Raw genomic sequence first — 13349 nt, 5'->3', positions numbered from 1 at the left:
GAGGAAGAGTGGGAAGTAGCTCGAGATGCTATAACCAACAATACACGGTTGGAACTCTTAATGCGTATCGGTCTATCTTGGAGAGGAATCGAGTACGGTTATCAAACGAGCAGGTCAATCTCAATTGTCGCCTACTCGCGGCAGATCAATCTAGTGAGCGTCGGAGGGCCTCGCATGGAAGCGCGTCTCGAACCAGTCAAGGTGCAGGGAGGCATCGTTCAAGGTTATCTAGACTCACTGAGGATGATGCAAGAGAAATAACATCAAACTTGTCCAAATCTTTTATGACTACGGACACTGCGGGTATGTTGAGACCAAAGACAGTTGAAGGGGCAACCGCTAACCTCGCGGCTTACTTGATCAAACAGCAACCAGCACCCGAAGGTCCTATGGCACAAGCTCATCGAGGTGCTCTGGAAAGCCTCGCGATCCTCGGAGACAAACTTGTTCCACGGAAGGAGAAACCTACACACCAAGCTAGTGGCTCCAGGCATCGTTCGAGAGATGCTCGAGATGACATTACTCAGAGCAGGATCGACAAAGCTCGATGACAGCGAGTGGCAAGGGAAGAATATGATAGTGATGATTCTGAAGAGAGTCAGGAATACGACGGCGAATTAAGAGGAGCCGGTTGTTTAAGCTACAAAATCCGGGAGACGATGCCGCCTAAAAGGTTAAAACCTACTCCCACTAATGCTGCAAAATACGACAGGCAGCAAGAGCTGAGGTCTTGGTTAGACGATTATCTACAGACCGTGATCCTGCATAAAGGAAACCAGACAGCGACAATGCAATGTTTGCAGCTTTACTTAGAGGATTCGGCAAGAGCTTGGTTGAGAAGTCTGCCGAAGGGTTCCATCAAATCGTAGGAAGATCTGGTTGACGCCTTCGTCAAAAATTTCCAGGCAACGTATAAGACGCATGTTGGAATCGAGGAGTTGCGTCATTGTCAGCAAAAACCGAAAGAGTCGATGTGCACGCACATCGCGTCGGGCGACTTCGTCACGGAGCGGGAGATCGACACCATCGTTAGCCTCGTCGCGCGCTCCAGCCAGCAGGACGTGGAGAAGGCCGCCGAATGGAGGCGCATCGCCGTCGAGCAGGACCGTGTCTTCGTCGACCTCATCAGCGACGAGGAGTGAGCCGACGCGCCGCCGCGACGGCACATGGCTCCAGTGAGCCGATTTTGGCGGATTTTTTTTACTTTTGTTGTAATGTAGTGCTGCAATGCAGCAGAATTTAGGATGAACTGCAAACTTCTGAGCTGCAAGAATCGAACTGTTCTTCTCTTGTGCGCGTATTTTTTAAATTTACAGTTTCATATGCCGTATCTGAACTGCGTATGTGCTTTTCGAACCCCAAATCCGCGTTGGGGTGCCTTTGAGATGCTCTTAGAGCGGTTTATGTCGGGGACCAATGATCTTATTGCTATGGTGGAACATTTATGTCTTAATGATTCCTATATTTGGACATGAAAATGGCTCTAGGACCCATCATAAGGGGTGTGTTTGCACATATCTATGGCTTCACCTAATTTAGGCACCACTCCTAACTGAATAAAGCTTGACAAAATGTTTACTATGTTGTGTAGAACTCAGATGTTAGTAAATACATGCCGCCCTCGGGAACTTTAGTCTCATATAAGCACACACACTTGAGCTTGTCCTCTTGCTGCAGTGAGGATTGGGATTTTCTCTCATTGAGAGCATTTACTTATTTTCTATTTACTTTCTGCACTTTACTTTTATTGTAAACTATACAGTCAAAACGCCAAAACTGTTACTTCCTTATTATTGTTTTCTTGCCGATTCTGCTAACCAATATCTTTGGCTTCTCGTGGGTTCTACAACCTTTGTTATTAAAAAGTACTGCAATTGATCTCCTGCATTTGGAAGCCATCAAGACACTTTTCTGACGCCGTTGCCGGGAAACGTAGCACTACTGGTAAGTGAATGGTAAGAACGCTTTTATTGTTTTTATTATTTACTATCTGTCTCATCATGGGTATATCTAGCCGTGACAGTATTAACACAAAGGATATGATCATTAGGAGATAGTGGAAGGTAACTTAGGACAATGATTGTGTCTTATATCACCAGCATGTGCTTGAGGATTGGAAGCATCTGTTTTTCAGTTGTCAGTTTAGTTCCGGAGTCTGGAATTATTTATAGATTAAGTGGAGGAATAACTCAATAGAACAAAGTTTGTCTTTTCAAAGAAAAGTTTCAAAGGTCGTTGTTTTACGGAGGTGGTTATCTTGACTTGTTGGAATATCTGGAAACAAAGGAATAATTAGATCTTTGAGCATAAGAGACATTCTTTCAAAGGATGGAAAGTGGATATCACCCATGCTGAGGCATCGGGTGAAGTGTTCTACTGCTTACTTATATATTGTATACTTTGAGTTTTGATCAATAAAGGGCTGCAAGGGCTTCCCCTGCAGTAGAAAAGGTTTAAAAAAAAAAAAATTGGTTGAATAGTGCGTCTGTTTGGTTTGCAGCCAAACGAATTTGGTATGCATTGACAGCTTAAATTGGCCAATTCTTGATTTGATGCTAATTCAATCAAACTAATTGTTAATAAAGTAATTTTTTTAAAGAATGCAGTCAAGAAAAATAAATCTTGAGCCAAATTATCATAAGCGACTACGGCATGCAGTTCAAAGCAGCTAGCTCACTTGTATGAACCAATGGGATACGGAGTACGGAGTAGAAGGCTTGAAGATGTTTCGTAATACTGTTCTTTTCCTAGAAGAATGCTGGCTTGACCACACATCATAATTCCCAGCGAGAGAGAGAGATGAGCTACTGTAATTAAGGGAGCGTCACCACACATCTATTACAATATACTTGGAGCAAAGTATTTCCATCAACAATTAAAGGTATATACTTTTTTCCCTACTATCTTCCATCTACCAGAACTGTCACAGAGGACCCGCCGGATACACTGGGGACGCTCGTCGCCGACTCAGAGCAGGACATGATGTATGAATCATACCCTTCATTCTGCATCAGAGCCATCATGCTGTAGCTCGTGTAGGTTGGAGATATATCGGGAACCGATTGGGCACCGTCTAGGTACTGCATGACCTTGCGCACACTAGGCCTCACGTTGGGCGATGGGTGTGCGCACAACAAACCAAGCTTGAGCACGAGCGTGACCTCTTCCGTGCTGAATTTCCCCATGAAACGCGGATCCACCGTGTCAGTTATTGAGCCGTTGCGGTGGTGCTCAAGAACCCAGTCGACAAGTATCACCCTGTTGCTCTGCTCGCCCCTCTCGATTGGCCTGCGTCCACAGACGACCTCCAGGAGAAAAACGCCGAATGCGAATACGTCGGTCGAGGGTGTTGCCTTGCCGGTGCGCACAAGTTCTGGTGCGAGGTATCCCATGGTGCCAACCACATGTGTTGTTTGATCATCCGTGCCATGGTCGTATAACCTTGCTAGGCCAAAATCACCTAGCCGTCCATTCATCTGCCTATCCAAGAGCACATTGCTTGCCTTTATATCTCGATGGATGACGACCTGCTCCCAATCCTCGTGCAGATACAGTAAGCTTGATGCAACACCTTTGACGATCCAATACCTTTGAGGCCAATGTAGAGCTAACCCGTTTTTATTGTACAGGTACTTGTCGAGGCTACCATTTTCCATGTAGTCATAGACCAAGAGAAGTTCACGGTTGCGCCGACAATACCCTAGTAGCTGGGCAAGATTCCGGTGGCGGAGACGACCAATGCTCACCACTTCCGCAATGAATTCCTTCACTCCTTGCCTTGAGTCATGTGACACCCTCTTCACCGCGATCTCCAAATTGGACGCAGGAAGAACCCCTTTGTAAACTCTTCCAAACCCTCCAACACCAAGTAAATTCCTATTCTTGAATCCATCGGTGGCACGAAAAAGATCTTTGTATGCGAATCGATGCGGGCCGAACTTGTCCTCCCAATCTTCACGCACCTCCGCAAACCGACGCCGCCGCCACACGAAGAACGACACGGCAGCTAGCACAGCAGCGATGAGCAATGCCGTGGCTAGTGGTAGCACCACTTCCAAGACCTTGGACCGAGGCTTCGGACCCACACGTGGCAGGATCGGAAGCTTAGAGAAGTCAAGCGGCTGGGCAGGTCCGTCGAGGCTGAAGCTCCATCCAAGCACATAGTGTTGTGTCTTCACCACTCCTGTTGCCGATGAAAAGCCAACATACATTGTGTCGGCCAGGACGGTGGAGAGGTCAATGGCTTCAGAGATGAGAGGAGTCCTGGGTTTTGGCTCTTCCGCATGAGCTAAAGTAACATTGAGCTGCCCAGCCTGGCCGTCATAGTCCACCCACACCTGCATCGGCTTGTGGCTATTCAGCTTCAGGTTTCGGAAGACGCCGTCATCGCCGTAATAGCCGGCCGGCCTAGCCTGCCGCGACATGAGGCTGTTGATGTCGATGCCCACGTGGTTGCTGTTGATGTCACGGAATTCAGGGTCCATGATGGTGTCGAGCTCGACCGCCAATATGTGCTCGCTTGCGGTGCCGTTAGTCGCGTTGAGGACTCCCAGGAACTGCCCGGCTCTTGCGGTCGCCAGGTTCGTGGTCGGGGCGACCACGAAGGCGAGGCCGTGGTCACTCAGGCCGTCGTAGCTGGACACAATGGCGAAGACGAAGGATGTGGAGAAGGACCGGGACATGACGGCAGTCGAGTTCATCGTCTTGTTGAGGAAGTGGAGCGGGGTGGGGTTGAAGGCGTGGCCTTTTTTCTGGGAAGTGAAGTTGGTGAGGGCGAGGAGGCCGTTGGGCATGACGGCGGCGAGACCATCCAACGAAAGGTTCGCTGCCGCGAAGCCTTGGTAGGCGAACTGGCCATCGTCAGCCGATGAGACGAACGCGCCGTCCAGGATCAACAGCAAGAGCATGAGAAGTGCTGGCATGGTATCTTGATAAAAGTTGCTAAGTTGCCCTTTTTGAGCAAACTGCTATGTAGCCTTGAAGAGCTTAGATAACCCAAGTAGCCTTGCTGAGCTTGTAGCTTGATAGTGTGGAGATGCCTTAGAGTGATCTTGTGGGTGAGATCGCAGAACTGAGGGGCACGACACATCTAGGCTGAAAGTGACAGAGAGAAGGACGTGTCTGAACGTATCAAGCCCGGCGGCTGTCAATGTCGCACTGCTTAGATTTTCTCCTTTGAAAGAAAAGGACTTGCACACATTTATGTGGTGCATATAATACCCTAGCCGAGGGTGCATGTAAATACCCTAGCTTACACGGTGCCCTGGGTGTAGACTGGAGAATATTCTGCGAGCGTTCTTGTCAAATATGGCTCCTTCTGAACTGTTGTCCTCCGAATTCTTGTATAGTTGCTGATGTGGGTCAACCCGGAAATTCTACTGGAACTGAAAGCAGTAAACGAGCAAACGAAATATATCATTTTCCAAATTTATTTAGGGCTCGTAGCAAGATGAAGCTATTTTCACGCCGCGATCCGCTGGCCCATCCGGCACAACAACTAAACTAAGAAACTTTATTGAAAAAAACTAAACTAAGAAACGGTTCTGGAGGGCGCCCCTCCCCGCCGCCAAACAGCCAAGATCTCGAGCTCCCCTTGCCGTTGCCGCCGGCTGCGGTGGGGGTGGCGGCGCCCGGCTGCCGAAGGCGCAGGGCAGGAGGGCGGCCCTCTTTTGCCTCCTCTTCGCGCGGGGAGAGGGCGAGGTGGAGGACTGCGGCGGGTGGCAGGCCAAGGCGGCGAAGGCGGGCGGCCTGGGATGGCGCGGTCGTTGGCGATGCAGCGTGGGGCGGCTCCGCAACGGGCTGTGGCGGCGCTGCCCGCCGACGGCGCATGATCTGGGCCGATCTTGGCAATGTGGGTTGCGGCTTTGCGTGGCCGGAATGGAGTCTGTAACATGGCGGTGGTTTGTGCGTTGCTGCGGCTGTTCCCTTATAGGACTGCTGGCTACTCGCGTCTTCCCCGCAGCCGTGCCGGATCCAGTGCTCGGTCATCTTCTCCGCAGCCGGTTAGTGGCGTGGGGGCTGCTGGCCTGGCATGAATAAAAGTGGTGGTCCTAGGGTTTTTCTTGTGCGAAGATGGAGACCTTCCTGAAGTCAGTCCCTCCTGATCTGGCCGGAGTGATGTGTTTCGGAAAGCTCCGCCGGCGGATGTAACAACGCTTTTTTTGCCTGGAGTTCGCTGGTCGGTGGTATTCGGTCGGATGCACCATGCTTTTATTCCGGCCGATTGGTTTCTGGAGGGAGCATCGTGAAGCTCTGTTCTTTCTTGCTATATGGAAACATGCTCCATGGCGAAGTTAGAGGCGGAGAATACCATGAGGGCCGGATTGGAGAACTTGCTATGGAGGTTCAAGTTTTTTAGCGCTGTTAAGGGGCTTGCTTGGTATTCTGGATTTCGTAGCGGTATGCAAGAGGGGGCGGCAATACAGGTGAAATCCAGAGTCTTACCTTTCAGGATGAAAATCCAAGGTCTGGCCTTAACTGGTTGTGTTTGGCAATGAACTTGTTAAAGGCATTGCTTTGAAAGCGGGGACTATCTTCGGGGTGAAAACCTAAGATTTTCTGATCGGGCGACGATAGTGTTTGTGCACTATTACCTTCTTGGAGGCGTTGCTTTTGGAGAGCCTGGAATTCAGGTGTTGTCTTGGTGGGGGATGTACCGTTGTTGCTAGGGCTGGAATACCGTAGCGGGACTTTTCTTTTATGTATTTCTTCTTTATTTTTTTAGCTGTGTGCATCCGTAATGCTATTAGAGTATTACATTGTTGCAGAGGCTGGGTGTAATTGGTATCTTCTTGATATTAATATATACTCCTTATCGAAAAAGATGAGAATTAGCACACTCAAACATGATTTGAAAATATCCATTAAACTAAGACGTAAACTTCAGCATCAGTCATGTACTAAGTACTGACTCCATAGATTGATGCTCAATCACGGACGAAAAATATATACATAACATATATATGGAAGAACAGGTTTTCCCCCAAGAACAAGTCATGGGTGCTCTCATCACACAGGTAGTATACGTACTATACCTAATTGAAAGGTGTATTACATGGATTTCATGAGAGCCAAATCGAATTTCAAATTCAAAAATATATCCGGTGTTCTCAATAAGCGATATCTCTGAATTTGCATATAGAGGAGGAAATCTGCCAAGCAAAGACAAGTGTCATAAAATGAAAAAGTTCAAACACATTACCGATATCTCTTGCATAAAACAGTTTTCGGATCTCCTTGCAGGCTACTAACTATGCTGGCACCTGGCTTACTTAGTATGGATTCAGACCAAATTGGTCACAACTGAGGACTTAGCAAAGATTTGTTTAGAAATTGAACGGTGTGCATTTAACTCCCTGAATGAGTTTACACACATCCAAGGATTCTTTGTGAGAATCATCAACCACGAGGTCGTCGTGAAAATCGGGCTTTTCTACTCCAGCGAAGACACACCAGGGGATGACTCTCATAGTATGTAGCATCTATTCTAGGAAGATTACACCGAGTTTATTGTAATTACACGAGGGAGATATTCTAGATGCTGACTAACATCTCTAACAACTCAGTCACAAGAAGTTAAACCATCTGAGATCAAACATTTCCAGTAATAAAATAAGATACATAAGAGCATCTAGTTAATTAGACAACCTGGCTTGCTGAGCCTATGCAAGAACCTCATCACCTTCCTCCAGAGAGCTGGGAGATAGCACCGATGCTAGCGGATGACGACGTGTATGGCATCATGTTCTGTTTGAAGTCCCCATCATACATCCGCTCCAGCATGGTGAAGCTGAGGTATGCCGGTGACAAGTCCGGAAGGACCAAGTCGCCATCGAGGTACTGCATCACTTGCCGCATGGTTGGCCTTCCATTGGCCAATGGGTGGGAGCAAAACAAGGCAAGTTTCAGCACCAGTGAGATCTTATCCCTACTAAACCCATCAGGAATCCTTGTATCCACTGCATCAATAATCACGCCCTTGCGCCATAGTTCGACCACCCAATCGACAAGCACGACGCGATTGTTGCGCTCGTTTTGCTCAATGGGTCTCCTCCCACATGTGATTTCTAGAAGGAATGCACCGAAAGCGAAGACGTCGGTGGATGGGGTTGCCTTGCCGGTGTGTCCTTGCTCAGGAGCTAGGTAGCCCATGGTGCCGACCACATGTGTTGTTTGCGCGTCGGATCCATGATCGTACAACCTTGCAAGACCAAAATCCCCTAATCGTCCGTTCATCTCGCTGTCCAGAAGAACATTGCTTGCTTTCACGTCTCGGTGGATGACCACTTGCTCCCAGTCTTCGTGGAGATACAGTAACCCAGCAGCCACCCCTCTGATTATGTGAAATCTTTGATGCCAATCCAATGCAGCGGCAGATCCATCATATAAGTATTTATCAAGGCTCCCGTTTGGCATGTAATCATAAACCAGGAGAAGTTCCCCTTTGCGCCGGCAGTAACCAAGCAACGGCACGAGGTTGCGGTGCCGAAGCCGTCCGATGCTTGCGATCTCCGCCACGAACTCCTTCATCCCTTGTCTCGACTCATGGGAAACCCTCTTTACGGCGACCTCCATGTCGGCTGGCTTTCTGAGCTTGCCCCTGTACACGCTTCCAAAGCCTCCTGCCCCGATAAGATTCTTGTCGCTGAACCCCTTTGTCGCATGGAACAATTCTTTGTAAGAGAACCGGTGTGGGCCGAACGTTTCCTCCCAGTCCTCGCGTAGCTCCGAGTACTTGAGACGCCGCTGCACAGAGACGTAAATCCCGATGCCTACAGCGAGAACCAGCGCCGCCGACGCTATGGGGAGCACGATCTCCAGCACCTTGGACCGCGGCTTAGGCCAGGCCCGCGGCAAGGCCGGCAGAGCCGGGATGTCCAGCGCCGGGGCTGGTCCGTCCAGCGCGAAGCTCCAACCGACGACGAAGTGGCGTGTGGTCAGGATGCCCGTCGACGATGAGAAACCGACGTACGCCGTGCTTTGCACCACACCGGAGAGGTCGACGGTGGTCTGCAGAAGGGGCTTCTTGGGTCTGGCCATGCCCAGGGGAGCCATGGTCACTGTGATCTCCGTGGCCGTCCCGTCGTAGTCCACCCACACTTGCATGGCCTTCCGGCTGATGAGGTTTAGATTCTGAAAGCGCCCGGTGCCGTCGTCGTAGTACCCGGCGTCGGTGGAATCGAGGGACACGAGGCTGTTGACGTCGATGCCGACGTGGTTGCTGTTGATGTCACGGAACTCGGCGTTGAAGATGGTGTCCAGCTCCACGGCGAAGATGTGGGCGCTCTGGTTGCCGACATCGGTGCTGTTGAGCAGGCCCAAGAACTGGCTTGGCAGCGCAGTGGAGAGCACCTCCTTGGACGCGGAGACGAAGAAGGCCACGCCATGGCTGCTCAGATCGGAATACTGCCCGAAGATAGCGAAGACGAAAGTGGTCGAGAAGGACCGTGTGGCGTTCGGCGCCGTGCGGAACGGCAGCGGCCACGGGTGGAAGGCCTGGCCTTTCGTCTGTATGGTGCCGTTGGTCAGCATGAGGAGGCCGTTCGGCATGACCACCGCGCCGTCGAGCGTCAGGTTCACGCCGGCGAAGCCGTTGTAGGTGAACTGCATACCCTCATCGCCAACGCTGCCGCTGGCCGCGAGGCAGCGACCTGCAGCGACGAGGAGCAGGATGACCAAATGGTGAGGCTGGAGAAGCATGGCTCCAAGGCTTTCGTATCACTTTGCCGTGGCCAATGGCGCAAGGAAAGGCGGCCACTTTGTCCTTGGCTACGGTACACAGCGAATCCTGATTATTGTTTCCTTTGCGAGTAGTGCGGCGCGGCCAAAAAATTTCTTTTTTCCTTTCAGTGGTCAGGAGAAAATTTTCCTTTCGAATTGAAGGCTTGTGGAGCGTTCCACGCACGCACCGACTGAAAATGAAGTGTGAGTCCGAAATGAGGCGGATGATGTGAACCCGTACACTCTATTATGAAAAATTCTTTAAAATGCTATTTAAAAGTTTCCAAAAAACTTGAAAAAATATAGACATGTACGTATATCCTATGTTGACACTTACTTCTGCAGATTTTGGCATAAAAAACGACCATATGTAACCTACACATAAATGTGAAAGTGGAATTTCCTACTGTATTTCTGTGAACATACACAATCAATGATTATAGTGTCATTTCGATATTTTATCATTTTCATGTAGGCCACATGTAATCGTATTTTTCTGTAAAAACTTGCACAAGTAAATATCAACATAATATATGTACATGAAAATATTTATTTTATTTTTTGATATTTTAAATAGCATTTCCTTAATATTGAAGAAAATGGGTGCATGCGCACCCAGGTTCATCCTTGCATTTTCCGAGTCCGAAAGTCTTTCCTTTTCTGCAAAGGGTCCACAAGACTAGAACGTGTGTGCTCTTTGTGTTTCTTTTAAACGTAAGACTTTATCCCATCTTTACATTAATAAAGCCACAATGGCAGATAGTACATGAATGCTAAGAACAGCTTACAACACAGAGAAATTACGAGCAAACAACAAATATGATTGAAAGAACAGCTTGCAACATCATGGGCCTCTTCAGCTATCTGCAACTCGGTGCCATCGAAACTCAAGATGAAGTCGGCAGGTGTGGCTTGACCTGGACACACACTAGGCAGTCGTGCATCAGCCACATCGAATCCATCGTCGAAGAAGGCTCCCTGCCTCCTCGCCCTAGCTCGAAGGGCGCCGAATCGCCAGCCGATGGAAATGCTCCCCTGAGCCTGGATGCTAACTAATGGCGAGGACTGAAGGAGATGTTCCAAGAAAGCAACATCAAGCCCAACACATCGAGAAGCACATCAGCACACCGGAGATCGAACACGTCGGAGACGAAACTGTTTGAAAAGCTGGAGAAGACACTGGCACACCTCCAAATCCACATCAAACGCCCACACCGACCTCAAGCACCCCAAGACCGCGGCTTCAACAAGGGGAGCGACGCCACATCGCCACCACCGCCCAATCCACGATTAGGTTTTCACCTAGGGTCCTAGGAGGAGGGGGAGGACAGTATCTTGACAGTGCCCCCAATAGGACAGGCGGTGCCCATGGACGTCGTCATCGTGACCAGCACCACCGGTCAGGGATTTCTCCTGGTCACAGAGTCCTGCCCACATCTGGGTCGGTTCATAACCAGCAAAATTGGGCGCATCAGAAGATAGGAGGCGCTGGCGGCTTCCGAACTAGAGTCGGCGACCACCGAAGGGCCCCCCCGAGCTAAGTCCAGCACCTGCTGGCTCCGCGACGTCCACACGACCGCAGAGACCAGCCCACACCCGGAAGATTCGCCTGCCGCCAAGCCGGTGTGGTCCTACCACCAGACTAGGGCCGCTGCTCTGAGAGCTCGAGCTCCGACCGAGTCCACGAACGGTAGAGGCCGCTGCCCTGAGATCCCACCGAGGCCATGGCAGACATAGGCCGCTTCCCTAAGATCCCAAGCTCCTGCCGAGGCCGCAGCCGGCAGAGGCCGCCCTTACCCAAGGCCGAGCTAGAGGCCAACCCGTCGGAGCAGGGGAACCACCAAGCACCGCATCAGCCATGGCGAGCCCAGCGCAGCGTTCCTCTACCTAGCGACCGCGCTGGGAGCCAAGAGCCTAGATCCCCGCCGCCCCCATCACCGGCGTCTCGAGTTTAGCCCGGCAGCACCTCCGGGGATGGAGAGGGGGAGAAGAACGGGGGAGGGTAGTGAAGGCGGGCCTAAGGTTTCGCCCCCTCAGTCGCCTGGAGGGGGAGACGCGAGGGGAGCGTACCGCTTCCACAACCCTCTTTGTGTTTCTCAAGCTGAATCTGCACGAACTATTTAGAATCATTTTTTCTTATTGCTATTATTAAGGAGAAATACCTACCAGAATTGACTTCAGAACTTTCTCCTTCTATTTCCTAATATCATCAATTGTTGGTCTTTAACAAACACAACATTATGGATTATCACAACCTTTCTTTCTATTGCAGCATACAAATTGCAGTCGAATTGATCACCTCCATAGCCAAGAAATATGCACTGTCATGCCTTTGAATCAAGCTTTAACCCTTCGTCTTGAGAGATATGAACACATGCCTAACACCTAAAAAACCTTCAGGTGATCATATGAGACTTCATTGTTATAATTAGACCCTATTAGGAATATCTCCGATAACTCGATGGGACATTACGAAGATAAACTGCAGTCGACAAAGCCTCGCCTCAGTAATGTTTGGGCAGCTTTGCACTTGACAACAAGCATATAACTCTCTCCACAATTGTTATGTTCATCCTATCAGCAAGATCATTCAGTTGTGGTGTCCTCGGGTTAGTAAATTGATGTCTAATCCCCTCCTCCCTGCAATAGGCATCAAATGGGCCAATGTACTCTTCCCCATTATCAGTGTGAAGGAACTTGATCTTCTTCTTCTTCTTCTTCTTCTTCTTCTTCTTCTTCTTCTTCTTCTTCTTCTTCTTAGTTTATCTCTCAACCAAGACTTGGATTTGCTTGAATACACTTAGTACTTGATCTTTGGTCTTCAACACATAGACCCAAACCTTCCCAGAAAATTCATCAATAAATATGCAAGTACTTTGATCCACCATTTGACCTCAGCGCTATTTTGAAAACATCAGAATGTACAAAGTCCAAACCTCGGGCTTCTTGTGAGGAGACTGACTCTTGAATCCAACCATGTGTTCCTTCCCTGCTAGACAATTTGAACATTTCTTGACCTGGGAACCTTTCAACACTTTCTTCTTCACTAGCACTTTCATTCCCTTATCACTCATGTGCTCAGGTCTCTTGTGCCACAAATCACAAGCATCTTGTTTATGCAAAGCATTGACACAAGTGGTAGAAAGCTTAGCATGAAGATGATACAAAACTAAAACGATGTTACCTTTAGCAACAATCAGATTTCCTTTAGTGAGCTTGTAATGTCATTTTCAAATCTCCTCAAGTAGCCATCACCATCAAATAATTCCACCGAGATAATATTGGGCCTTAGGGCATCAACATGCCCCACTCACTTGTGGAATAGTTTCATACCATTTCCAATCTCCAAGTGTACATCTCTACTTCCAATGATTTGCGCTCTACCATTGTTTCCCATCTTCACGACATCAAAATCACCCGGCGTATAGTTTGTGAAGAGTCTTCAAGAGATGTAGCATGTATGGTAGCACCATTGTCCGGAATCCAAGTCGTCTCATCACCATCTGCAAGGTTGATGGTATCATCAGAAACTACAGTGATCATCTCCTCAACAGTGAAACCACTGCTACCATCATGTTCTTCATGCATGAGAAACATGATTCCCTCAAATCAGTAATTCTTCATCACTG

The 13349-nt window shown here is 49.1% G+C and overlaps 2 protein-coding genes across 3 annotated transcripts; both read right to left on the bottom strand.

Annotated features, from left to right (window-relative positions):
• Nucleotides 1-2784: 2784 nt before the first annotated feature.
• On the bottom strand, nucleotides 2785-4964 carry LOC124675133 (L-type lectin-domain containing receptor kinase SIT2-like). Its single transcript, XM_047211203.1, has one exon. The coding sequence runs from the start codon at nucleotides 4920-4922 to the stop codon at nucleotides 2901-2903; it is 2022 nt and encodes a 673-aa protein (XP_047067159.1). The 5' UTR covers nucleotides 4923-4964; the 3' UTR covers nucleotides 2785-2900.
• Nucleotides 4965-7432: 2468 nt separating this feature from the next.
• On the bottom strand, nucleotides 7433-9790 carry LOC124675131 (L-type lectin-domain containing receptor kinase SIT2-like). Of its 2 annotated transcripts, XM_047211202.1 has the most exons (2): nucleotides 8423-9789; nucleotides 7435-8098 (listed from the first exon to the last, which is right to left on the bottom strand). In XM_047211202.1, exons 1-2 carry the CDS (start codon nucleotides 9697-9699, stop codon nucleotides 7678-7680), a joined length of 1698 nt encoding a protein of 565 aa, XP_047067158.1. In that variant the 5' UTR covers nucleotides 9700-9789; the 3' UTR covers nucleotides 7435-7677. The 2 variants fall into 2 exon arrangements, with proteins under 2 accessions (XP_047067157.1, XP_047067158.1); XM_047211201.1 differs by having other exon boundaries at nucleotides 7433-9790.
• Nucleotides 9791-13349: the final 3559 nt, after the last annotated feature.

Source organism: Lolium rigidum, chromosome 7 (assembly GCF_022539505.1).
Source record: "Lolium rigidum isolate FL_2022 chromosome 7, APGP_CSIRO_Lrig_0.1, whole genome shotgun sequence".
Taxonomy (NCBI): Eukaryota; Viridiplantae; Streptophyta; class Magnoliopsida; order Poales; family Poaceae; genus Lolium; species Lolium rigidum.
The sequence above is the reverse complement of the archived record's forward strand: the minus strand, read 5'-3'. Positions and strand labels throughout refer to the sequence as shown.